The 25,654-nt window shown below is 36.5% G+C and overlaps 1 protein-coding gene across 1 annotated transcript; it reads left to right on the forward strand.

Annotated features, from left to right (window-relative positions):
- The first annotated feature begins 4,032 nt into the window (after positions 1-4,032).
- Positions 4,033-25,025, forward strand: rims4 (regulating synaptic membrane exocytosis 4). The gene is made up of 6 exons (XM_027004997.2): positions 4,033-5,415; positions 15,334-15,472; positions 19,453-19,565; positions 19,728-19,829; positions 20,125-20,264; positions 21,823-25,025. The coding sequence occupies exons 1-6, from the start codon at positions 5,319-5,321 to the stop codon at positions 22,039-22,041; spliced, it is 810 nt and encodes a 269-aa protein (XP_026860798.1). The 5' UTR covers positions 4,033-5,318; the 3' UTR covers positions 22,042-25,025.
- The last annotated feature ends 629 nt before the right edge of the window (positions 25,026-25,654 follow it).

The following is a 25,654-nucleotide window of genomic DNA, read 5'->3' on the forward strand; positions in this document are numbered from 1 at the left end:
TTCATAAGTCTAGTAGTTAGTCATCATAGTTAGTCACTAAGTTTGAAAATGAAATATAACTGTTTTTGAAATGAATAGTTTCCTGTGTCTGCACATAAATATTTTAAGCTTGAAAGGAACTTGACCTGCAAATATGCTGAAGAGATATTTTTCAATATGTGATAAGTAGCTTGAACTTATAAGTATATAATAGATACGTTATAGATGTTATATGTATCTTAAACTGTCCATGTGTACTTGTAAATTATGTTCTAACATTTGGTTTTCCAAATCTATAAAATATTTATAGACTGGAATTTCAGGGGCTGGTTCTTAAATAATACTTTTATAAATTTGCCTTTTATTACTGGGTATTACATCTTTACATGCACACAGTATATATTGTCAATCAGCACAAATATAAAGAATTTTTCAGCATAAAATAAAAAAAGCTAAATTAAAAAAACAGATCAGTAATTAATTGTCCACTTTTACTTTTTGTTGAACCCCACTGCCCTCTTTAACATTAATCTGCTACTTATACTACACTGCCTTGCCAAAAAAAAAAAAAAAAAAAGATCACACACTCTAATATTTAATTGGACCTACAGAATTACTTCATCACTACCCTTACCTTCTGCAAACATGGATGTAGCAGCCTTAAGTACAAATCCCCTAGCTCCTATCTCAATTGGCCATATATATATATATATATATATATATATATATATATATATATATATATATATATATATATATATATATATATATATTACAAATCCCCTAGCTCCTATCTCAATTGGCCATATATATATATATATACACACACACACACACACACACACACACACACACACACACACACACACACACTGCCTGGCCAAAAACAAGGTCACACACTCTAATATTTCGTTGAACAGCCTTTAGGTTTTATTACGGCACCCATTCGCTGTGACATAGTTTCCACAAGCTTCTGCAATGTCACAACATTTATTTCTGTCCAGGGTTGCATTAATTTTTCTCATATTGATGGGAGATGTGGACCACTGCACAGTCTTCTCCAGCACATTCCAAAGATTCTCAATGCGGTTCAAGTCTGGACTCTGTGGTGGCAAATCTATGTATGAAAATGAAGTCTTATGCTCCCTGAACCAATCTTTCACAATTTGAGCCCGATGAATCTTGGCATTGTCATCTTGGAATATGCCCATGCCATCAGGGAAGATACAATCCATTGATAGAATAACCTGGTTGTTCAGTATATTCAGGTAGTCAGCTGATCTCATTCACTGGGCACATAACATTGCTGAACCTAGACCTGTCCAACTGACGCAACCCCAGATCACAGCACTGCCCCGACAGGCTTGTACAGTAGACACTAGGCATGATGGGTGTATGACTTCAGCCACCTCTCCTCTTTCCCTGATGCGCCCATCAGTCTGGAACAGGGTAAATCTGGACTCATCATACCACATGACCTTCTTCCATTGGTCCTGAGTCCAATCTTTATGCTACTTAGCAAATTGAAGCCATTTTTTGCCAGTTAGCCTCACTGACAAGTGGTTTTCTTAAGGCTACACAGCTGTTTAGTCCCAATCCCTTGAGTTCCCTTCTCATTGTGCGTGTGGAAATGCTCTTACTTTCACTATTAAACATATCCCTGAGTTCTACTGTTGCTTTTCTATGATTTGATTTAATTATACGTTTACGTGAACGCCAGTCATGATCATTCAAGATTTTTTTCTGACCACATTCCTTCCTCAAAGATGATGTTTCCCCACTGTACTTCTACTCTTTAATAATGCGTTGGACAGTTCTTAACCCGATTTGAGTAGTTTCAACAATCTCCTTAGATGTTTTCTCTGCTTGATGCATGTCAATAATTTAACCCTTCTGAAACAGATTAACATCTTTTCCACGACCACAGGATGTGTCTTTCGATATGGTTCTTTAACAAATGCGAAGCTACTCACTGCATCAGTTAGGGTTAAATAACTTGTTGCCAACTGAAACATAATCACCCATGCAGTAATTATTCAATGGGAGGTGTTTTTGCTGTTCATTATTTGAATGGTTGAGTTTCGTTTAATGTTTGTTTGAATGTCAGAATATCTGAAAGCTTCTATCTGCCTGTATGTAAGTTTGTGCTCTGTGCCTTTGTGTTTCTCCTAGCCTTTGTGTTTGTTAACCTTTGAGTTCTTGCTAGCGTCTTTTCTTATAGCCTGATTCCCCTGTTTGCCTTCGTGTGTTTTTGTTTGTTGGATCATGTAAACTCGAAAGCTCCGTATTGGCTCTATGACCCTGGACTACTCTGACTACGACTCTGGATTTGCTATTGTTCTTCTCCGCACATGCATCTGCCTCCTTACCGCTCAACAATAAAAATAAATGGAAGAGAAGGGAAAGTCAGAAAATAATTGGAAAAAACAGCATCCCCCCCCCCATTTTTAAAAAGCCGATAACTAACTTTAACAGTGCTATATATATATATATATATATATATATATATATATATATATATATATATATATATATATATATATATATATATATGATATGTAAACAAAAATAGATGCACATTTTAGTGAATGTGCCTTTAAGACACATAACAACTACAATATATGGGTAAAAGACTGAGAGGCACCTCTTAATCATCGAATTCCATTAGTTCCATTCAATCCAATTGCCACAGGGGTATAAAATCAAGCATCCAGCCATGCTGTCTGCCTTTACAAACATCTGTAAAAGAATGGGTAATTCTAAAGCACTCACTGAACTTGAGAGTGGGGCTGTAATAGGATGCAACAAGTCCATTTGTGAAATTTCTTCCCCGATAGACATTCTACAATCAATTGTGAATGTTATTATAGTGGAAGCATTTAGGAACCACAGCAACTCAACCACAAAGTGGCAGATCACGTAAAGCTATAGAGCAGAGTTGCTGAGTGCTGAGGTACATAGTGCGTAAAAGTCTCCAACGCTCTGCTGTCCATACCTGCAGAGTTCCAAACCTCCTCTGGCATTAACATCATCACAAACACTGTGCCTGGAGCTTCATGGCATAGGTTTCCATGGCCAAGCATCTGCATGCAAGCCTTGCCTCAAGTTTCTCTATCCGGCAGTCTGATGCAGTCTGGGTTTGGCGAATGTCAGGAGAATGTTATCTGTCTGACTGTATTGTGCCAACTGTAAAGTTTGATGGAGGCGGGATAATGCTATGGGCTTGTTTTTCAAAGGTTGGTCTAGGCCCCTTAGTTCCAGTGAAGAGAAATCTTAATTGATAATTGGTCAATTGTATTCTTCCAACTTTGTGGGAACAATTTGGGGAAGACTCTTTTCCGGTTTTGACTGGACCAGACAGACCCCTGACCTCAACCCCATCGAACACTTTTGGGATGAATTAGAATGCAAGCCAGGCTGTCTTGTCCATCAGTGTCTGACCTCACCAATGCTCTTCTGTTTGAATGGGTAAAAATACCCACTGACACACTCCAAAATCTTGTAGAAAGCCTTCCCATAAAAGTGGAAGTTCTTATAGTCGCAAAGGATAGACCAACTCTATATTAATGCCTATGGATTTAGAATGGGATATCATAAAAAAAAACATGTCATTTGTGAAATGTGTAGGTGTCCCAATACGTTTGTCCATATAGTGTATATGCACATTCACAAAAACTGGCTTTTCACTGGCCTTGTGCTATTAATTGGGGCCAACAAAGTTGAACAATTCTTGGTTACAGCATTTTTCTTAACCAACTGGCAATCAGTTATCAGATTGAACAGGGTAAAACAGTTAAACAGGCTTCACTAAATGATGGCAAGACAGCTTTAAATCCTTACAGAAACATTTTTGGTTTGTTCAACAATAACAATAATGAATCCTTTATAAACTGGTGTTTATTTGATCTACAGAAGCAAATAATAATAATTATCTTATATATATATATATATATATATATATATATATATATATATATATATATATATATATATATATATATAGAGAGAGAGAGAGAGAGAGAGAGAGAGAGAGAGAGGCAGATGTGTTTTGCTTTTAGTTTTAGTATTAGTTCAGAAAGGTTGTTTTGCTTTCTACTTGCAGAAGAGTTGTGATTGTTCAGTGAAGTGGCACAGGAGCCATTTCAGCCAATTAAACATGTGAACACAGGAACACACTCAGCTACAGCATGACTCCTGAACACAGATGCCAGACTGCATTCTATATAATGCCTTCTAATATTCTAATAATAACTTTATATTATACAATGTTATTTTTTTATATGGTGCCAAATGTTGCAGAGGCAGATGCTTCATGAGCTTCAGGAAAAATAACCTTCTTGGCCATGTGAGAGGAGACTGAGATAAATAGAAAGAGGACAAGGAAGAGAAGAATGGAGTAAAATGCATGACAAAGAGAGACAGAGCATTAGAGAAAGAGAGGAAGAGAGAGAGAACAGAGACAGCGAGAAGCAGTATTAGTGAATAGATGAAACATATTCTTGCACAGCCATTGTGACAAGTCCAGACCACTCCCACACCCCCCTCCACAGTGTCATTGGCTGCTCCTCTGAATCCCAGCAACAGCTCCATGTGCCTCCTCCCCCTTTTCATCTCCACAAAGAGCTCAGCACTGAATGAACTGAATCAGCCTCAGATTGCTGGAATAGTACGAGCTTTTTTCCCTCTTCCTCTCTCCCTCTCTCCGTTTCTCTCTGTTTGTCTCTCTCATGCTATCTCTCCTCCTCCCTCTAACAAGCTGCATCATCGCGCCATCCAAACATCTATCTCACCAGTGCTCTGAGCGGAGTGGGATCAGCACAGATCAGCCCAATCGACACACACAAAAAAAGCAACAGATCATGCTGTCTACACCAGCCACGGCTCAGCTCACTCCAGACATCCGCTCCTGATATGAGGCTGTCTCCGATTTTTCCTCTTTCATCTCTCCCTCTGTTCTCCTGAAGACCTATCTACTGCCAAAAAAGGGCAAAAGGAGAACGGAAGAGGGAAAGAAAACAAAGACAACAAAAAACAGCCAGTGATCATCACGTTGGCTTCGTCTCGTCAGAGGAACTTTGGGATTCCTTACCCCAGCGTGGGTTTGCCGGTACGGAAAGAAGGAAGGGGCTTCTGGAATTTTGTTTCCCTCCTTGCTTTTTCCCCTCCATTGCTTTTCATCCCCCTCCCCCTGCTTTGCTCTTCTCTCTGTCGGCTGGCAAGGGGGCCGGTGAAAGTCCGCCAAGACGCCGCGTGCCGTGCTCCGCGTGAAGAATGCCCAGGCGCGCCTGCCTAGGCCGCCAGAGGCGGCACCGGCCCCTACACCCGCTGCCGGCCTCTACATGGAGCGCTCTCAGAGCCGCATGAGCCTCTCGGCCTCCTTCGAGGCTCTTGCCATCTACTTTCCCTGCATGAACTCCTTCGACGAGGATGATGCAGGTGAGGCATGTGTATGCACGTGGGAGGTGGGGTGGGGTGGGTTGTGACAACATGCGTGACCCTCTGTACTGACCATTAGCCTGTGGGTGTATGTGTGCTTCAACAGATATTGATAAGAGTTCTGAAACTGATTTTATATGTAAGTAAGCCAGGTCTTCAATATACTTCAGTTGGCTTTGCAAGTGTTCTTTCATCTTGATATTTGCTGAAGATCTTTTGAAAGTTCCATAAAGGTGTCTCCTTGGGGGAGTCACGTTCAATATGAGTTGCTGGCAGCAGCCATGCAGGCTTCAAAAGCTACTTGACTTTGGGTCAGTCTTAAAAGAGGCCACCCTAAGAGTTTTTTGCCTTTAAATTGAAATTATTTTTGTCTTTTGTTATGCAGTTACATGTTATGAAATTTTACCAGGTGAGTTTTTATCATATTCTTAAAGAGCAGCAGCGGTGTTGAAGATGGTGGTCTGAAGTAAATGTTTGAAACAAGATTAACAAGACTTGTATCATGGTTGTGTCATGCAGGAAACATATTGACTCAAATGACAACACACACACAAACACCACCTACAGTACACATTTATTCTGAAAAAGGTATTGTCAAGGTACTGTCAAGGTACAGCCTAATAAAACTCATATTATTATTAATTATGACAGACATGTAATAATCCAAAGCTAGTATTCCTATTAAAGTGCACTGTTTGCAGGTTAATATTTAGCTCATGGTCATGATCAGATGACATGATGCTGTTAATTTAGCTCATTAATCACATTTGACTTCTAGGTGTGTATACACACACACACACACACACACACACACACACACACACAGACACACACACTCTCTTGGCCACATTTGTGCAGACATAGTGACTTTGTCATGAGAAAAGATGCCATGTATAGCTGTTCATGTGTGCTTACACACAAACACACATTCAGACTGCAAACATGAATGAGGCATAATGAATATGTATGTTTCTGTTTGTGTATTTATGAGTTTTTTTTGTGTGTGTGCACATGTGGATGTTCATCAGATGGCAGTTATTTCACAAATGAGCTCATCACAAGGCCACATCCATCTTGACATCCATCTTAGCTATGAACTAATCCATACCCTGATCATATATGCAATAGTCTACTCAATGCATGCTAATTTCACTAATTAATATGTTAATAAGAGAATATTAGCAGTATACTCAATGAGAATCAAATTTAGTCAATGCAGCCAGAGATCTCTTATCTCACCTCTGTCACTTATGAAGCATTCCTAAATATTCTTTATAAACAGCACCGGGGAACACACACTAAATACTGACTATGACAGAGTTACAAATGAACATGTCAGAGTGTCACAGCTTCTGTAATAATGTCTATTACTCAATTCTGAAACCCAAAGACATGTCTGATCATAATTATAGAAACAAAATGATCTTGTAATAAATTGCCTCATATATTGTATTAATGATTTTTAGGAAGGACCCATTAATCTATGAAAATAGAGAAAATTACTAATGATCTGTCTATTTCAAAGCATACAGGGAAAAAGACTTAGAACATTTTTATTTTTTTAAACTTTTGTCACTGTAATTTACCATTTTTAAAAATGGTAGTTCATGGTTGTGCAGAGTTCATGGGATTACACTTCAGTTTTATAAATTGTAATTAGGAACTCTCTGATTACAATAGAAATGGAAAGTTCTAAACATGCTTAAAGAGCTATAATCAGTAATGTCAAAGTGTGTGTGATAAATGTTCATAGGTTTTGTTTTCTTGTTTTTAAAACATCTCTGCACATGTCGATTGAATTTATTCAAGGACTCTAGCAGATCCATAATGTATTGGCCATGTAAAAATCATGTAGAACAAATTTTAGGATTAAAATGATGATGTCATATAAAAATGACCATGTTTTTGTTTGCTCATCATTGATTTGTCAGTTAATTAATACGTCTGTGTCTTTTAATCATCATTTCTCTGTGGTAATTATTTTTTGATCATCAATGTGTATAACATTGTAAAATGAAGATAAAAATGTAGATACATAGTGAAATGTACATATATAAATCAAGATTTATATACATGTATATACATTTTATATCAGTCTTAAATACACATCACTGATTGAGTTCCAGTTAAGGATACTAGGCATCTAATGCAAATTGTCCATTACATAATTAATTCCCAGTGTTATCTGGATTGCTATTGTTTGCTTCTGACCACACTAGCTTATTATCTAAGATGGCACTTTAATTGACCTATACAACTGAACCAAAACCATTTTAAACATATATTGTAGAATATTTTTCTTCCATATCTTAAGTAAATGGACCAGCCCCTCCATACATCATGATAATTGTCAAATCCTGATCCATACCTTGAGTATTTAGAACCTATGGTTCGGTTTGAAACACCATGCTTCAAGTCTCATGGAAGACAAGCATCGAGACTATTCTCTGTCCTGGCTCCCAGATAGTGGAATGAACTTCCACTGGCTGTCTGGACAGCAGAGTCCCTTTCAGACTGAAGACTAATCTATTTGTGGAATATTCAAATGGCCACTGATCCTTTACCAATAAAATTCATACTATTGTTGGGTGACTGAAAGCATGTATTGTTTGATACTGTTTGTTATTACACTTATCATTGTATGATATAGACTTTATTGGTATCTTGAACTCTAACCTACTTTACTGGACACATTGGATACTGGATACATTCAATGAGAAATGACAAAACAATTTTGTAACGCTCTGGATAAGAGCATCTGCTAAATGCCAAAAATGTAAATGTAAATGTCAGTAATATCAATTTTGTACTCACTAGTCTGTTCACTTTATGGTCATTGTAAATTTTTGATAAAAAATCCATAAAGGTTCAGTGCATCATTAAAAGTGCTCCAAACATGACAGTCACCTTGCCGCCCACCCAATATATTCAAAATCTTTGTTGCTCATCCACTCTTTCATCCAATTTGCCACATCACTGTTTGACGCAATGAGTGCCCCCCACAGAGAAACAGATTTCTTGCTTCAACAGAATGCTCTGAAGTCCTCAAGCTTCTTAACCCTCCTACACTCACAGGTCCTGTGATGATGCCAAGGCCCAAAATACCTCCGAAAGAAACTCACATTCTGCCACTGAGCACGCACGCTTTACATGACGTGTAAGAGCGCAGGGGGGCAAGGGCAGAAAGACAGAAATGAGAAGGGAGGTCATTGTGATTGATAACACGAAAGCTCTCAGCCTGCCAAAGAGACGTACCGACTGTCAGCCGTGTGTTTGTGTGTGTCTGTGCATATCTGTGCGGTGATTTAGTGGCTGCCAGTTTATAAATGTCAAAGTTGACCCATATACGGTGTCATTTTTATGTTTTATGTGCAAGGATGTTTCACAATTAGACAATTAGACAATAATACACTGGCCAATGGAAGGGTTAGATGATCAACTTCAATATCATGGGGACAAACCGTGACACTGGTAAATGTGTCCAGGTCACAGAACTGTGAAATGTCATACGAAGCAGCATTCATATCATATGTGATAAGACTTAGAAGTGGCACCTCAAGTCATTAATAACTTAACAAATTGTACACATGGTGTTAAACTTAATTTAGGCAGCAAATTTCTTCAAAGCTTGGTAAAGATGTTAGTGATGGCAGTGTTAAGATGTAAGTGCAGTGTTAATTTCCCACGTGCCTGCATGAGGTGCTGCTTATGCATGTGAGAAGGGTAGTCTTGGATCGATGGCAGATGAAGTAGCTATCGATTCCCAGTCATCTAGTGCAGGTGAGAATGCAATCTGTCCCACCTCCCCTTCCCCTCCCCAGAGGACACTTGGACTGTGAGTGGACTGGCAGAGATAGGTAAATCTAGTAGAAATATAAAACCTGTACCTGTCCTGTCTCGCTTTACAGTCTTTATTTCATACTGGCATATACTTTAAACCAACTTTATTATATATAGTTGGTTTAAATGTATAGATGACATCTGCAAAGAGTAGGTCTCATAACAGGATTTTGCTGTTCATATGCTATTGAGTGAAGTACTGAAAACATATGGTTTCCATACAAAGGCCTTTATCCATATTATGATCCTACAGTTATGAGACCATTTGATAATGGTACATTAGTTTTTCGGGAACTATAGGCCAGCAGACATATCAGTTGCATAAAGTTGCATAAACAGAATATTTAGGGTCTTACAAGTATTCCAGAAAAAGCATCATACTCTAATAATATTAAATTAACTCCTCCCTTGTTTATTTCAGACTGGTTTAACTCTACATTATGTGCACTGGACTTAAATGAGCACTGCAAGTTTCACTTCCACAACATTGTCCTGCCTATATATAAACTGATTTCTGGCAATGCCTACTTGACATTATCTTAGATTGATGCTTGATTACTTTTCACTCATCATTTTTCTCCCATGGAAAATATCCAATGTCTGGAGTACAGCTAGTAAGCTACACCAATGTCATTTGGCACGTGCCACTTTGAACTGGCATCACATTAAAGAACCCATGATGACAAAACAAGAGGTGGTATAGGCAGATGGTCTTATGTCATACACTGAAGAATATCCGGATACATGGGCTGTTATGCGCTTTGAATGTGAGTGGGTCAACCCCCCAAAAAATGTTACTGTGGATCATTTGTGTTCCTTAATCGCTGCAGTAACACAATATAGAAATTACATAGATGTCTTCCATCAAAGGGAGAAACCACTAAATGGCACTTTGAAGCAGTCATTTTTTTTTCATTTATTTAAAAAAAAGACTCTTATAACTAGTATTTTTTTCAACATGCACAAGGACTTGTCCATTAGTTTAAATATAGAAATTTGCAAGAGACAAAATAAAAAGAATAGTTTTATTTTTCCTTGCAATATCATCATCATACCAAGATTAAAAACAAACTACTGATAGAAATGTGTATGTGTACACACTCATATATGGATATAACAATTTTTATTGTCCAAATAAGCATCAGTTTCTCCTCGAAGTTGATTTAGTATGCTAGTAAGCAGTTAGTCAAGTTAGTTTGCTAATAAGCAGTTAGTCGAGTTAGTATGCTAGTAAGCAGGAACCTGCACATGACAACAGCATATGTACTGATCTGACCTTTGCAGTTCTGTGCAGTGAGTTTTGAGAGGCCTACATCATCCAAACTGTTAGTGAATCTAGTTGTTTAGTGATGGTTATGTAATCTGCTCCAATCCGTTTTTCTGAATGGTTCTACTCCTAATGGTCTACGGCTTAACACAATAGCCAGACACACACACATGACACTTTCTGCTACCTACTCAAAATATATTGTGAAGTGGTGCCTCTCCAGTAAGAGCATTCACAGTCAATTCAATTCATGAATGGGTGTCCTCTTCATTGAGTATAGGGCAGGAGAATGTTATGCATTGATATGTGGAATATACCATGCAGTCTAATTGAATTCTAGATTGAGTAATTCTCATGAAATCTGTTCACTTCCTGGAAAAGAATGCAATGCATCCAACAGGGCAAAGATTTCTATCCACAAAACAATTTTACTGCCACGCATTCAATGTCTAATTACAGAAATGAATTTTTTTAATCAAATGCATATTGTGACTATCACAGTCAATTTTTCTTCTATTAAAAACTTTATCATGAAGTGAAACATCATGTGCTTAGTTGAAAATGTTAACAAGATTACAAATACATATTGCAACACCATGTACAGAACAGCAAAGTAAGCCACCAAGTACATGTCTAAATAAAAATTCAAAGAATATAGCAATATAAAACAAAAGAATAATTAGGAGTTGAATCTTCTCAGCTCAATCAGTCTAATTCTAATCAAGCCAAATTTGCCAAAGATTAGGGTCTGAAGAAAATTGCCCATCATACATCATTTGAAAGAACAGAAAGAACATTAGGTCTTTCCTGCTTCTAATTCAAACCCTAGTTGCAAAACCCCTAAAATATCTCAGGTATATTAATACCATCATTCTCATACATGCTCCCCCATATCCACCTCCCCCATATCCAATTATAGCACAGACACAGACTACTCATTTTTATCCTCTTCTTTCCACCTCTTCTTTCTACCTCAGTTCATCTCAGTACTGCTCACTCAAAATGAATCATTTAAAGGCCAATTATGTGCCTTCCTGATTTCATTTTTGTACCAATGCCATGAGTGCAACAGTAGAAATCCATCCACACTGAATTGTATATATGTAATTTTTTTGAGGCATTTGATACATAGGCATAAATTGTAACCCATTGTCATTTGCACATTTTTCTCTTGAATCCTAGCTGAATTGTGGCGGTATGAATAAATATATTCAGTGAGTTGTTGACTCTGCTGGAGTCTTTGTTCTCTGTATGAACAGACCTTCCACTGTGATTTAACAGATGGACACTCTGAAGACTAGCACATGCTGGCCATGCTGACATTCTGGGGTTTTGAGGGGTTTTTAAATGATTAATCTCTTGATTTATTGTGTCCCTTTGGGAAATATGGGGCTATAACCCAAAGGAAATGTTATCCTGAGGGGGTGTAGCTTGTGTATCTTATTTATGTATCTTTTGCAGTTTATTGTCTTATGTGTGTTCTACAAGTAAAAAACATTCCTTGGCAAAATCATTATTAAGGGACCATAATAGATTTCATCAAAAATAATAATGTGACTGAAAGGAAATTAAATCTAGCAAACAGTAGTTAGTAAGGCTGTGTAAAGCTTAATGGATTATTATAGCATTGCTAGCATTAGCCTTTCAAAATGTAAAATATCCCTTTGGGGGTATGGAGGTGATTCTTTTAGTCATTTTACTTTTAGTTAGGTAAAATAATTTCCTGAAAACCCCAAAGGCATCCTGTTCCTCAGTGAAGAATGAAAGAACCTTGCACATAATTATGGGTGTTCATAATTAGAAGGCTTGCTTATCTGGACTGGGATTCAGAAATGATTCTGGTAAAAAAAACCAACAACTTGGATTGTTCTTTTTGCCTGAGTGCAGAGGGGATTGCTGCAGCACACAGCCGTCCATCAACATGAGCATGGATCAATAGGCTTCCAGCGCTTCCATACATCAAAGAATTAATAGGTAATTAAGGAAAGCTAGAGTAATAAAGTGTTACATGATGGAATGATCAATAGCTCAAGCCAAACGCAAAATTGACATTTTTGTTTGGGTCAATAGTACCTGGCAATCTATGGTGGGCTGCATTTAAATCGATTAGGTAGGATTTTAAGATTTCCTATTTAGCTTAATTTTGGAAGTGGGGAATTGGACCATGATGCTGACAGTACATTATATTAAAATGCAAGAATGTGTTTCTTGCACAGGAAAAAAATATGATAGCCTGTAAGTAGGATGTGAAACCTGATGTCTCGGTCCTTCTGTATAGAAAACAATGTTGTCCAAGGGCTCAGGAAGTTGAGAAAGTTTATCAGTCTTCCTGTGACTGCTTGGCATTTCATCATTCTGAGTGAAAATAAATCAATGTACCACCATCAGCGATAAGTGACTGCTGTAGGTGGTAAATCACAACTATGATGAGAGAGCAGCAGTGATCAGTGATTGATATGCAACATTGCTCTCCATCCAGTCACCCTGTATTTATGACTGGCATCTTGATTAATCTTTGAATTAATCAGTGAATAAGTATTATCTATCTATCTATCTATCTATCTATCTATCTATCTATCTATCTATCTATCTATCTATCTATCTATCTATCTATCTATCTATCTATCTATCTATCTATCTATCTATCTATCTATCTGTCTATCTGTCGGTCTGTCTGTCTGTCTGTCTATCTATCTATCTATCTATCTATCTATCTATCTATCTATCTATCTATCTATCTATCTATCTATCTATCTATCTATCTATCTATCTATAAGCCATAAGATGGACATTTAAGAAAATCACCACATCATATGGCTACAGGGTGTAACTGCACTGCAACATGTGCCTCATCCAACAACGCACATTCATTTATCTCAGAGGACAGCAAGCTCTGCCACTCTTGATTCTGTTTGCTGATTTGGTGACATGACAAAAATTGCAAGAGGGAGCGGGAGGCATCCATAGACTCACACTGGCCTCGTCTCCCATAGCAACCCTGCTATCCTGGCTTCTTTTCTCCCGATACGTGGTGTTCCGGTGCAGACATCCCCCCCTCCTGAGACAGGGTAGTTTTCAGATTGCAAACCACACCTGAAATTCATGGACAGAAACAAAGAGGCTTGTATTTTTAGACACGGGCTAACTAGGGCATGTGCTGCTGCTAGTGTGAGGTGTGCAATAACCATGCTGCAGTTTTTTGTTTCTTTTTTAGGCTGAGAGCCATGCTACCTGTGGACAGAGTAAATCTCAATAGCAAAAATCTAACTGCCAACTGTTAAGGTGAGAAAGGTAGCTTGAGACTGTAACCTAATAGTGTTAGCCTAATAAAACAGTGAAAGACAAAATGAATATGTTTAATTGTAAACTAGGTGAATATTGTCATGATTACATCATACATCGTATGATCATACATCATTGTTCTCAGGCTTTGTGATATTTTATAGGCTCTGTTATGTTTTTAAAGTCCAGAGTGGTGATTCTACCAGTTGATTTGTCTCAAAGCAAATATTGCAGCAAATGATGGCATATTTCTCCATGAGATTGATTCACTCTAACTGCAAGCGCCAGTCCTTTATAGCCTAAAACAAAAACTGCAGCATTAATTTAGTATACTGCATCTGTATATAATTTGCACCATCTGAAAATGATTGATTACCACTGACAATAATTTTAATGAATCTGTGAGTATTTAGACAATAATGAAAAAACTCATTGACTTCAAGTGCACTTAGAATGGAAGCCTATGGGCAGTAGGAACCTTGAAACACCTCCCCAGTTGTATTTGTGTTTCTAGTCAATGTTGTTTTGTTTTCTTGGATGTGTGTGTTATGATTCAGTGGATTTTTCCATTCATTTCATGGCAAATTTTTTATGGTAATGGTTCATATGCTACAGATGCAGTAAACAGTGATTAGGTTGAAAAAATCTGGAATATACTTTAAAACAGTAATTAAAGTCTTTTATTGCATCCTCAGTAACAGTATCTTCTCAGATTCCATCTTTGCTTCACCAATTCCCATATAAAAAGATACATTGTTACTGACACAGTGTTATCACTTTTTAGCCCTTTTCAGGATGTATACATGTTAATCTACCTTTTGCTCCCAGATTATGCCATTGTTATTGACAGCATAAGGTAAAGATATTTCATATGGCTTCTACTCAATCAACAGCTATTTGTAGGAAATTATGGATGCTGTTTAAAATGGCATAAAAGTAAGCATCCTATACTCAACAACTTTTAGAAATTTTTGGAACTTTGTTTTGGGAACACTGGTATAGGCAATTACCTTTCTATTTTCACTTTTTAAAATAAAAAATAATAAAAAAAAAGTATAAAGGTATTTTTATAATAATGTGTAATTATAAAGAACATTGTTAAAATCGCTTCAGGAATAAATGTGCATATATAACCATATTGAAATAAATAATATTATATGGCTTTAATATATGCAGTGGAATACACAACATATTCAAATTGAAATGATCATGTTACTTTTTAAAAATAAGGAAATATAGGCAGTTCTTAGACAACTAGCCAATTTTTGAAAGAAATCTGCATAAATATATGAATATGCACATGGAACGTTATATACACACTCAGTATGACTCTCATTATGACAATGTGCATGTATTTGCTCAGTATGTGCATGACATGCACTCTGGAAATGCAGTAGTGCACTTGTAAGCAAACAACAACGATAATAGTCTGCACTTATTTTTGTTTTTTTATTTGTGTTTTTTTCTCCACTAAATTGTCCTTTTTGCTCTTTCTCTGTCTCTTGCTTTTCTCTGCGGGCCTTGCTCAGATGCGGAGGGCCGCAAGTTGAAGGGGATCCAGCGAAGCACAGAGACAGGACTGGCCGTGGAGATGCCCAGTCGCACTGTCCGGCAGGCCAGCCACGAGTCAATAGAAGACAGTATGAACAGCTATGGGTCGGAGGGCAAGTGAGTGCTGCGGTCGCACACAACTGCTCCTCATTCCTGGCCTTTCTGGAGCATTTTTGTTCTCTCTGTGGCATGAAAAATCCCATCTCCTTTGAACTGATAAGTGTTTGATTTCAGACTCATAGCGTGACTGTAGGATTGTAGCATAAACACATTTGAGACCGTGCCACTGCATGACTTTGTTCCGGGGTGTCACATCAAAGCTGTTTTGCTGCACCAGGTTATGAAGGTTACGTGATGCTCTTCGTCCACAGCAAGGTCTGGCATTGTTGATAGCTATAGAATGGAAATAGTGGAAATATAACAAACATGTCTGTGAACCACAGATCTCCTGTGCAGTATATGTCTGTGAATATGCCTGCAGGAGACTTTTGCAGTTTTGGAAGTGGTGTAGTGTTTTGCATGCCAACAAAAAGAATCCTTGTTTTGTCGAGGGATAAAAAAAAAAAAAAAAAGTTTAAATAAACTGATTTGCCTTTTTAGCTAAGTTGCCTTTTAACTAGGGGTATACATTAAATCAAAGTTTCCATTCAAATCCTGGTATTTTAGTCTTTTGAAACAGAATCATTCTGGTCAGAGAAGCGAGATACTGGTACATGGCGTCTCTGGAAATTCTTTATCAAATAATAATTGAGAATGCAAACATAAACATGTTGTGCTTTGTCAAATGGATGACTCAGAATTTCAAGTTTAAGTTTAATGTCAATATTTTTCAAAAAGTCCTTCTCAAGGTGACATACCTAACAACAAAATTAATGACATCCATAAGGATTTACTGTTGAATCTTTGCTTTCTTTCCAATTGTTCATTATAAATTTATTATTTTAATAAACTATGTTTGATTGATTAAAGCCAATAACGTGTCATATCTGGCTGGCCACAAACCAATATGGTAGCAAAAATCCACCTTGTCAAAGCTGGATTACCAGGAACTGAAACATATTTGGATCACAAATCTCCTGAATGCTTAACTGTACATTACACAAATACACATATGATAGTGGCAGTAAGAACTAGGGTTTAGATGCCATCACAAAAGCATAATTGTGTGTGCTATTGGGAATCTTATCAATCTGGAAAATCTTAAAAATAATTAGATTTTGAACTTCTGTTGTTTAACATTTTTCTTTTATTGTTTTTCCTGCTTCTGTTTCAGGTTTGGTGTCTTTGTTTCTCTGATTTTTAGTACTGTGCTTTTTGTAGGTTAGGTGACATGACATTAATTTAAAGAACTGGAACATTTGTCTATTTTAGGCATCGGGATAGCATGTTTCAAACGTATGAAACGGCTCACTTAAAATCATACCAACTAATAAAACATTAACATTATTTATGTATGCTGAAAGGTATTTTTGATTTCTGCTGTCCATCAGCGCGTCCAGAAATACTAGCCCTGATTTAGAAATGTAGATATGTGGGTTTAACGCAGGGGCTGACACTGATTTTGAGCTTTTAGTTTCTAGAGGATAAGATAAAAAAATGAAAACAAAGAGTGAAAAAAATGAACAGAGATATTACAGAGGGTAAAAGGATTGGAATGAGATTAGAACTACAATATGATAAATAATCTCTACGACTTAGAGTCTGTGGAGTCTGTGGCTTGTGCCTGAGCTGCTCTCTTTCTCAGAATCAGACATACCTTTCCTATAAAACCGTCAGCAAACAGAAGAGGTTAGATCAGTATTTACAATTAGGCCTGTGCACAAATGCTTTCACAGCCAACATATTGGTTATGAAATTGAAATATGGGAATTGCTGTGAGTCAGTTATACATACTAGAAATTAAGGCCAGCGCATCAAAAAGTAATGAGGCATGACACTGACTGCATATATGCAAACCACTTTTCAAATCACCGTGAATGATTAGAACATTACGCTTGGATGTTTATTTGGCCTGTTTATCATATTGTCATATGATTGCTTTATTTTTAGCAATTTGTCTGCATATGCTGACAGCTGCTGCAATAAAAAGCAAATGTATAAAGCAAAGAAAATGTAAAGATCACTCAGGGGCACAACATCAAAATGTATTGAGGGATACAGAGAAGCAATGCACTGTGGGAATGTATAAGTGAGAAATTATGGTAGAGGAAAAAACTACAATGCACAAACAAACTTGGAACCCTGATGAATTTGGAATAAACTAGTAATAATAAAACATGAAGTTGAAAATTAATCAAAATAATAGAAGTAATAGAGTAAAAGCCCATATCAGAGCAGACAGGAGAGGAGAGGAGAAGAGAGGAAAGCAGAGGAGAGGAGAGGAGAAGGAGAAGGAGAAGATGTCTCTTAAGGGACTGTCAGTCTGGATATGAGGCAGCTGGTCTGGGCCATTCTGTCAGTGCTTTAAAAATAGACATGTGCAAAGACATACCAAGTGTCAGAGAGGAAAAGAGAGGGGAGGAGGTTTTATCAAGGAGAGGGTAGAATCAAGGACAGAATTCTGAAGGAAAATTAATACAAACTCAGACATGATTAAAAGAGAAAATCAAAGTATGAGCCTGGATCTTTCGACAATAAAATAAAATGACCAAGTAGAAGGTCATGTAGCAAAAGAGTTCAAAGCTTAGCTCATCACTATATTTTAGTTAGTTCTTTGTGTAGCACTGTACTAACATTTGGTACTGATGTTATTAAAAAGCAGACAAGCATCTTTAGTCTCTAGAAGAGTCTCTATGCTGCTTCATGCTGCCAAAATTTCACATGCATTAATTCTGTGTGTGTGTGTGTGTGTGTGTATGTGTGTGTGTGTGTGTGTGTGTGTGTGTGTGTGTGTGTGTGTGAGCTGGCACTACTCCAGAGAACCACTTTATTCTGGAAATCCCAAGATCAGATATCATTAAGTCCAAAGCTGCCAGTGTTCATTACACAAAAAGCACCACCTCTCAAGTCTCTATAAAATCATTATCGATACAGCTTTCAAGAAACAAATATGCTGATTACGAAGCCACAGTAACTTGCTAGTGTTGAAATACCTCTTAAAGATTTTAATTTTAACTCTAACTTTGTATAGCAATAATTGAATCTAAATCCTGCTGTACATTTAATTTAACCCTTGTGATTTTATTCTGCATGCCATGCATTTCATCTGAGATGAAAACTTCAGAAACAGACAAGGACCCATCGTTAAGTTTAAATGAGGGATTTTTTTGTTTCTTTACCAGCCTTATCTGGTTGATGGATGGTTGAGGTTTAAATCAATATTGATTCAGAAATTAGTTGTAATTTGAATGGCCTACTTCTGTCTTTAGCATGAACCTGATCTCATTAAGATTTTAGAGTAATTACTACAAATGAAGATAAGTTTCCTGAAATGAGGTCAATGGAAAAGTTTGCCCATGGACCTTACATAAAAAGCTTGCTGTCACAATTACTCTCTTCCAGCTTCCGTGTTCCGTGTTTTCCCTGTCTTGTGTATTTTAGCTCCATACCATAGTTTTGTTTTCTCCATCCCTCGTTTGATTTTCCACAACTGTCCCTCATTTAGTTCAGGTATTTAAACCCTGTCTTGATCCCTGTGTTTTTTGTTCATTGCATTTGTGTTTACTTCATTGCTGTTCCTTTTTTATTTGAATGGTTGCATTTCTGTGTGTGGTGGATGTATGAAAGCCTGTCTGCGTTTCAAAGCCTTTGTTTATGTTAGCCTGTTGTGTTATTCTAGCCTTCGTGTTTCCTAGCCTATGTTATAGCAGCTTCCCTTGTTTACCTTTGTTTGATCATGTATCCCCATAATCTCTGTGGTGGCTCTATGACCCTGGACTACTCTGACTGCGACTCTGGATTTGACCCTAATAAATCTCACTCTTCTCCGCACATGCATCCGCCTCCTTACCGCTCACAGTTACACTTGGTTTGTGCAATATCTTTGTTGTTAGAAATACCTATGAACTCTATGAGATTATACTGAAATGACAGCGATGTTAGGGATACGGCAATTAAAACAGCCTTAAGTTAATGTGGCCTTATCTTCTCCCTTCCAGTCTAAACTACAGTGGGATGTGTTTGGCTTCAGATGCCCAATTCAGTGATTTCCTGGATGGGATGGGTCCAGCACAGTTTGTAGGGCGGCAGACACTGGCTACAACTTCAATGGGTTAGGATCACACTGACATGTTCAATTTTATAAACATTAATAACAACTGTATTAGTGATCGCTATTATTGATTCACATTTAATATTAATAAATGCCCTTCATTGACGTTCAGGCTGATTTTGTGTGTATTTGTATACATATATATTTGTGTGTGTGATATAGGTGATGTGGAGATTGGTCTGATGGAAAGGAATGGACAGTTGGAGGTGGAGATCATACAGGCGAGAGGACTCATCATGAAACCTGGTTCCAAAGGACCTCCAGGTGATTCTCCTATCAAAGTGAACTTTGCTTTCTATTGTATCATTGAGCCCAAGAACATACAGTGCTGCAGAGGTTTGATTAGAAAGCTTATTGAAGTCTATAGACGATTAAATGATATAATACGGCATGTTTTGGGATTTTGAACAAAACCTGCAGTATTGGCATTGTACTTGTTTTGTGCTTCATTATCTTTGAATCTGAGCCATGTGAACATCTTTGTATGGGTTAAAAACACTATGTGTTTCGACAGTGTAATCTTGTGCATCTCATGTTTATAAGTCTTTTGTTTTTTCAGCGGCCTACATAAAAGTGTATCTTCTTGAGAATGGTATGTGTGTAGCTAAGAAAAAGACAAAGTCTGTGCGCAAGTCACTGGACCCCCTTTACAACCAGGTCCTCGCCTTCTCTGAGAGTCCACAGGGAAAGGTTGTGCAGGTAAACAATGCTGAAAATAAGTGCTGCATATACTGCAGTGGCAGTTTGAAAAAGCACATGTGAATTCTAAAAGAGAAACAATAAAAAGAAAAAAGTCATATAATATCAATGAAAAAGGGAAAATATAAATTTTTAATAAATAATTGGACTAAAATGTCAAAACATATGGCTAAGGATTAGTTCCCATGCAGACCCAAGATGCTTTGTTATACATAGATCACTTGAGAAGATTAAATGAAAACTTCAGGCTTAATGATTCCAAAATTGAGTTGAAAATGCAATTGTATCTTGCACCTTTTCTCAGTTGCATGATCAATACATTTGGCTAATGATCATTGGAATGTAGTATATGTATTACAGAGAAAGATAGCAGCTGTTAAATCAGCTTTTCCAAGTCCTTCTTATTCCATAATGAATGAAAATATTTGCATGAATGAGTTCACAGAGTTCAGAAAGGCTATGCATCTTTATCAATACATACATACATATATATATATATATATATATATATATATATATATATATATATATATATATATATATATATATATATATATATATACACAAGTGACCTAAAACTGCCATCTGCAGTCAGCATTATATTTGTAAAGTAGTAGATCACTCTAAAAGTTAGCAATTCACTCATATCATTAGCATAGTAATTGAGAATCCACTGTTAAATGAATTATGTATTCGTTACTATTATCTGAATTACACAATATGTGAACCATGCACATAAGATCAGCAGTGGACTTGATACAACTTACTGAATTATTGTAAAAGGCTGACAAAAATATTTCAATTATATTTGAACATGTGTGCATAAAAATATGGATATTTGATTTGTGCAATTATGGTGTATGCAAAAATATCATACTGTATTTCTCACATTTTGACATTAATGGTTTAAAAGTGCTTTTTTAAAGCAATCTGACAATGAGTCATACAAGTAAAGCAAAAGAATATAATTGTCATATTTTTAAGTATTTTTCAACTTTATTCTTTCATAGAGGCATCTTAGTCCTAGTTAGAGAATATTAACATTTGTCTGAGACAGAAAGAACATTTAACAAACATCTAAAAGGAGTTTTAAGAGACCATTTTTGAAAGTGTGTCTTAATAAACATGAAATTATCTAGGAAAATCCATCCATATGGATAGACAGAGAGAGAGAGAGAGAGAGAGAGAGAGAGAGAGAGAGAGAGAGAGAAAGAATGAAAGCATGAAATGTTTGCAGTTCTGAAGAGTGAACATAAGTTAACGTGAATGCAAACACCATACATAGCTATTACATTTTTTTTTCTTCTTCTGCATTCATTCGAGCATTAATTAATGTACACAAATATACTGGGGTGATGAGCCAGTTATAAGTAAGTGGCCAGATCTTGCCAGACACCTTGATTCCTTATATATGTAAGTCATTATGTACAGTATTAGTCACAATGGACATTATTTAAACTTGATTTGTAGTACAGTAACACATCAAGTGCAACACAGAATACATTTCCTACTACAATATTTCTCTCAGAGAAAAAGTCAACATTATTTTCCTTCACAGATTATAGTCTGGGGGAATTATGGCCGAATGGATCGCAAATGCTTCATGGGTGTAGCCCGCATCCTATTGGAAGAGCTGGATTTAACAAGCATGGTGATTAGCTGGTACAAGCTTTTCCCCACCTCCTCCATGGTGGATCCCACAATGGCCCCACTGATTCGACACTCATCCCAGCTCTCCCTGGAAAGTACAGTTGGACCATGCTGCGAACGCTCGTAAGACGAACTGCCAAGTTTTTGTTTTAGTTTTCCTCTCTGAAAGGGCTCTAAAAGTCCCTTACCTTACAGCGCTGGTTGAGTATGACTGCAGCAGCTGAGCCATCTGGAGCCTTCTAGAATTCTCTAGAGCCCATCTGGAAAATTCTGAACCTAATTGTACAGGTTCTGAAGAAGTGTTTGTTAAACACACAATGATGGGCCAGAGGTGTGGCTTGAAGGCAGAAAGAGAATGAGTTCTTCGTTCATGTTTATGTAACTTGGGCTTTTTTTCTGCTCCTCATCAGTGGTCTCTGTGCGTCTTTCTGGAGAAATGTGTACAGCTTATGATTGGTTGCTATTGTCAGAGATGGTTGGTCTTATTTGTATTTAGTCTTTGAGAATGGGTGAAATGTTGCTTCTTAGGAACACCTAGCCATGAATTGGTTTGTGCAATATTATGTAAAAGTGGTGAAGGAGAAGTACAACAACAATCAGATAAAAGCTTGCCTTTTTTAGACTTATTGTTCACACGGGGGAAATGATGGAATAGATATACATGGAATGCTCAGTGATTGTAGTTGATGCTTGGCTCATACTCAAACTGTTTTTTTTTTTCTTCCCTTTTTAACTGTGCCAATTCTACCAGCAAGTGTCTTTACTTTGAGGCTTGGGCCATCTTTCATTGATCAGAATCTATGAGCTGATCCATCAGGTACACAGAGAATTAAAGGGACAGGGACTGTTTTCAGTCCTTGTTAACTTTTGTTGTGACAAATAATGTCACATATTCCAATTTAGGAATATTATATTGGGTTGCTGAGATATATATTTTTCACAGAGAATTCAAAAACAAATTATATTCTCTTTGTAAATGTAAGAGCTAATAAGTATTAGAATATTAGAAAGAATTTTCATGGAACGAATGCCAGTAAATATATTTAATTTAGCCACTATTACGTGTGATGGTCTAGTTGTGCACTTTATATATAAAATACCATTTTTCATTATATGCTTGCTAGCTCAGAGTGAGCCAAAGGTGGCTGTTATTATTATTATTAAAATTATTGTTATTATTTGAATCATACCTTTGATGTTGAAGATACAGAACCTTCAGTAGCAATGTTAAGGTTATAGCATTAGATAGTAGCATAGGCATGGCAGGCCTTTTGGCTCATCAAAATCTAATAAGATTTAGTAAGAGATGTATAGGAGGAGGGTTTTAAATGAAAAAAAAAATCTCAACACTGGTTGAGTTCAAATGTAGCAGCTGAGATACATAATCATGGAAATACTGTTACAGTGCAAAGCAGAGATGCTCTGTGCCATATTGAATACAAATGAAAGAGAACACGAGGATGTTTGGATTCTGTGAGTATGGATTTATTGTGAACTCTAAAACTTGTTCTGACATATCGACAATGGGCCTCTTTCACATGCTGGCATCTAAAAAAAGAATCTGAAAATGGACTGAAGAAATGTTTGATTTAAAATATATTACATAGCTTTGGTGTCTTTTCAATTAAGTGATAAAGGGAATTACTGATTTCTAGCAAGCACACCTTAAAAGGACTGTTTAGCCTATCAGAACTGACTTGGGTTAATCAAGCCATTCCATTTTGAACATTGCCATTTTCTCTTTTTTGGGGTAATTGAACATGTTCATCACCAGAAGCAATAAGAAGCAGTATACTCCGATAATTCTGAGGCACTACTGCATGTATAATGGAGACAATAAAAGCCAAGCAATTCATGCATCATGATAGACAGTGCCGAGTTCATGTAGCAATACAACATTAGCTTATGTTTGTGAATCAGTTCACAGGGCACAATGCACCAGAAAATGAACATTGTGTATCTGGAATTTTGTCTCTGGAATTCTGGAGTTTTATGCCAAAAACATTTTATTTGTAATGCAGTGTTGGAGGTGTTAAACAAATTCACTGAAATATCATTTGCTAAACTACAAAGAAAAGATTACTATGGATGATTGTTGTTCTCTGCTTACTATGGTAGGGGAATTGTCAGGACGTTATGTGCACGTTTGTCTCAATAGAAGTTGGATAGTAGTCTCAGTTGCAAGATGTGTCTTGTAAATAGGTTGAGCCCAGAGCAAATTAATCATACAACCATTACTTGAGGGTTCTAACCTCCTCTGAGGGACTATGTACTCTTGTCTTATTTGTGTCTTATTTTAGTAATGTGTGTTCAGTTGTTAAATGGGGATTTATGAAATTAATTAAAATTATATAAGTTAAATTAGATTATGGTGGAGACTGAAATTGAGATTAATGATTATCAACTATTATTTTGTAAGAATATTACTCTGACAGTGTATTTTAAATAGTGAAGTCAATAAGGTATGCCCCTGATTACTATTTAACCGAAAATGAATGCTGAAATGTTTACATTAGTTTGGAAATTTTATTTACTTTTATCAATTAACTTTAATCATTCTCTTTTAGATTTGTTTATTGAACAATTTAATTGCAGATATGTTACTTTAATTGATTAAATATTGAAAGACAAAGAACCTTTAGAATGTACAAATATCTATATTCTTAAATGACTGAATATGTAGCTAGAAACAGTAGTGAGGACACATTAACCCCAAGGATGCATTTACCACAGGTTTTAAAATGATTCCAATTGTAATACCAGAAGGTAAACTATTAAGGGTGTGCTTACACATTTATCTTCTGAGATTTTTAAAATGTTGTCATTGTCATTAAATTGTCATTATATTGTCACTAGCTTTTGTTTTAAAACAAACATATAATTTATGTTATAGAGGATGGTGGTGGTGGGGGGCTAATCAACATATTATTTAATGTGATGCTGTGATGAGTTTATTTTCTTTGTAGAAAAAATGTGTTTAAGTCCTTATAATTCATTATATGTAAATTTGACCCATTTGAAGAAGATGACATAGTTGAGTAATGCACAATTTGGTGAATTGTTAATCTGTTGAAAAATGTTGTAAAGAATAAACTAGTTTACTCAGATTTACAAAATGTGGTCATGTGGTAAGAGAATGAATGATGGTTGATTTAGGGCTGGGTGAAGCCTGCTTGGGAAATCCAGTGCACAACTTGTGAGCTAAAAAACCATGGCTCAACTGTATCTTAAGTTCAATGGTTAAGATACTTTAAAGGTCATCACATTGTATGAAAATGGTTCCAAATATGACATTATGCTACTCAAAATTAGCATTGATTGATTTGTCTCATTGAAATCATGCAAACAAATCTCTCAACAACATAGTTGTAATGCAAAATTACTGTTCAGTGCTTAAAGGAAGAGGGAAGTGATAATCTTTTTGTCTACACAGTGTATTTCAAGACTGCCAGCACAATGGTGGTTAGAGACGTTTTAGGCAAATGCCCTGAAAATCTAATATTACTGTGTTGAATGTTGGGCTGAATGTAGACAAAGCCAACATTCAGAAAAATGTAATGACAATTTTTAGATGCAATTTGTTTTATGTAAACCACACATATTATAGTGTTTATCCTGCTGGCAGACTGGCTTACAAATTCATTTCTAACTTGAATGAGAATTTTCAAAATATGTTTAAAGAACAAGCAAAAAGAGGCATCATTATCCAATAAGACTTAGATTTTAACCTAGATACAAAG

Source organism: Electrophorus electricus, chromosome 3 (assembly GCF_013358815.1).
Source record: "Electrophorus electricus isolate fEleEle1 chromosome 3, fEleEle1.pri, whole genome shotgun sequence".
Classification (NCBI taxonomy): Eukaryota; Metazoa; Chordata; class Actinopteri; order Gymnotiformes; family Gymnotidae; genus Electrophorus; species Electrophorus electricus.

Coding starts and splice junctions, on each gene's coding strand:
- rims4 (XM_027004997.2), top strand. CDS start 5,319: ATGGAGCGCTCTCAGAGCCGCATGAGCCTCTCGGCCTCCTTCGAGGCT. Junction 15,473..19,452: donor AGCTATGGGTCGGAGGGCAA/GTGAGTGCTGCG, acceptor TCTCCCTTCCAG/TCTAAACTACAGTGGGATGT. Junction 19,830..20,124: donor TGGTTCCAAAGGACCTCCAG/GTGATTCTCCTA, acceptor TTGTTTTTTCAG/CGGCCTACATAAAAGTGTAT.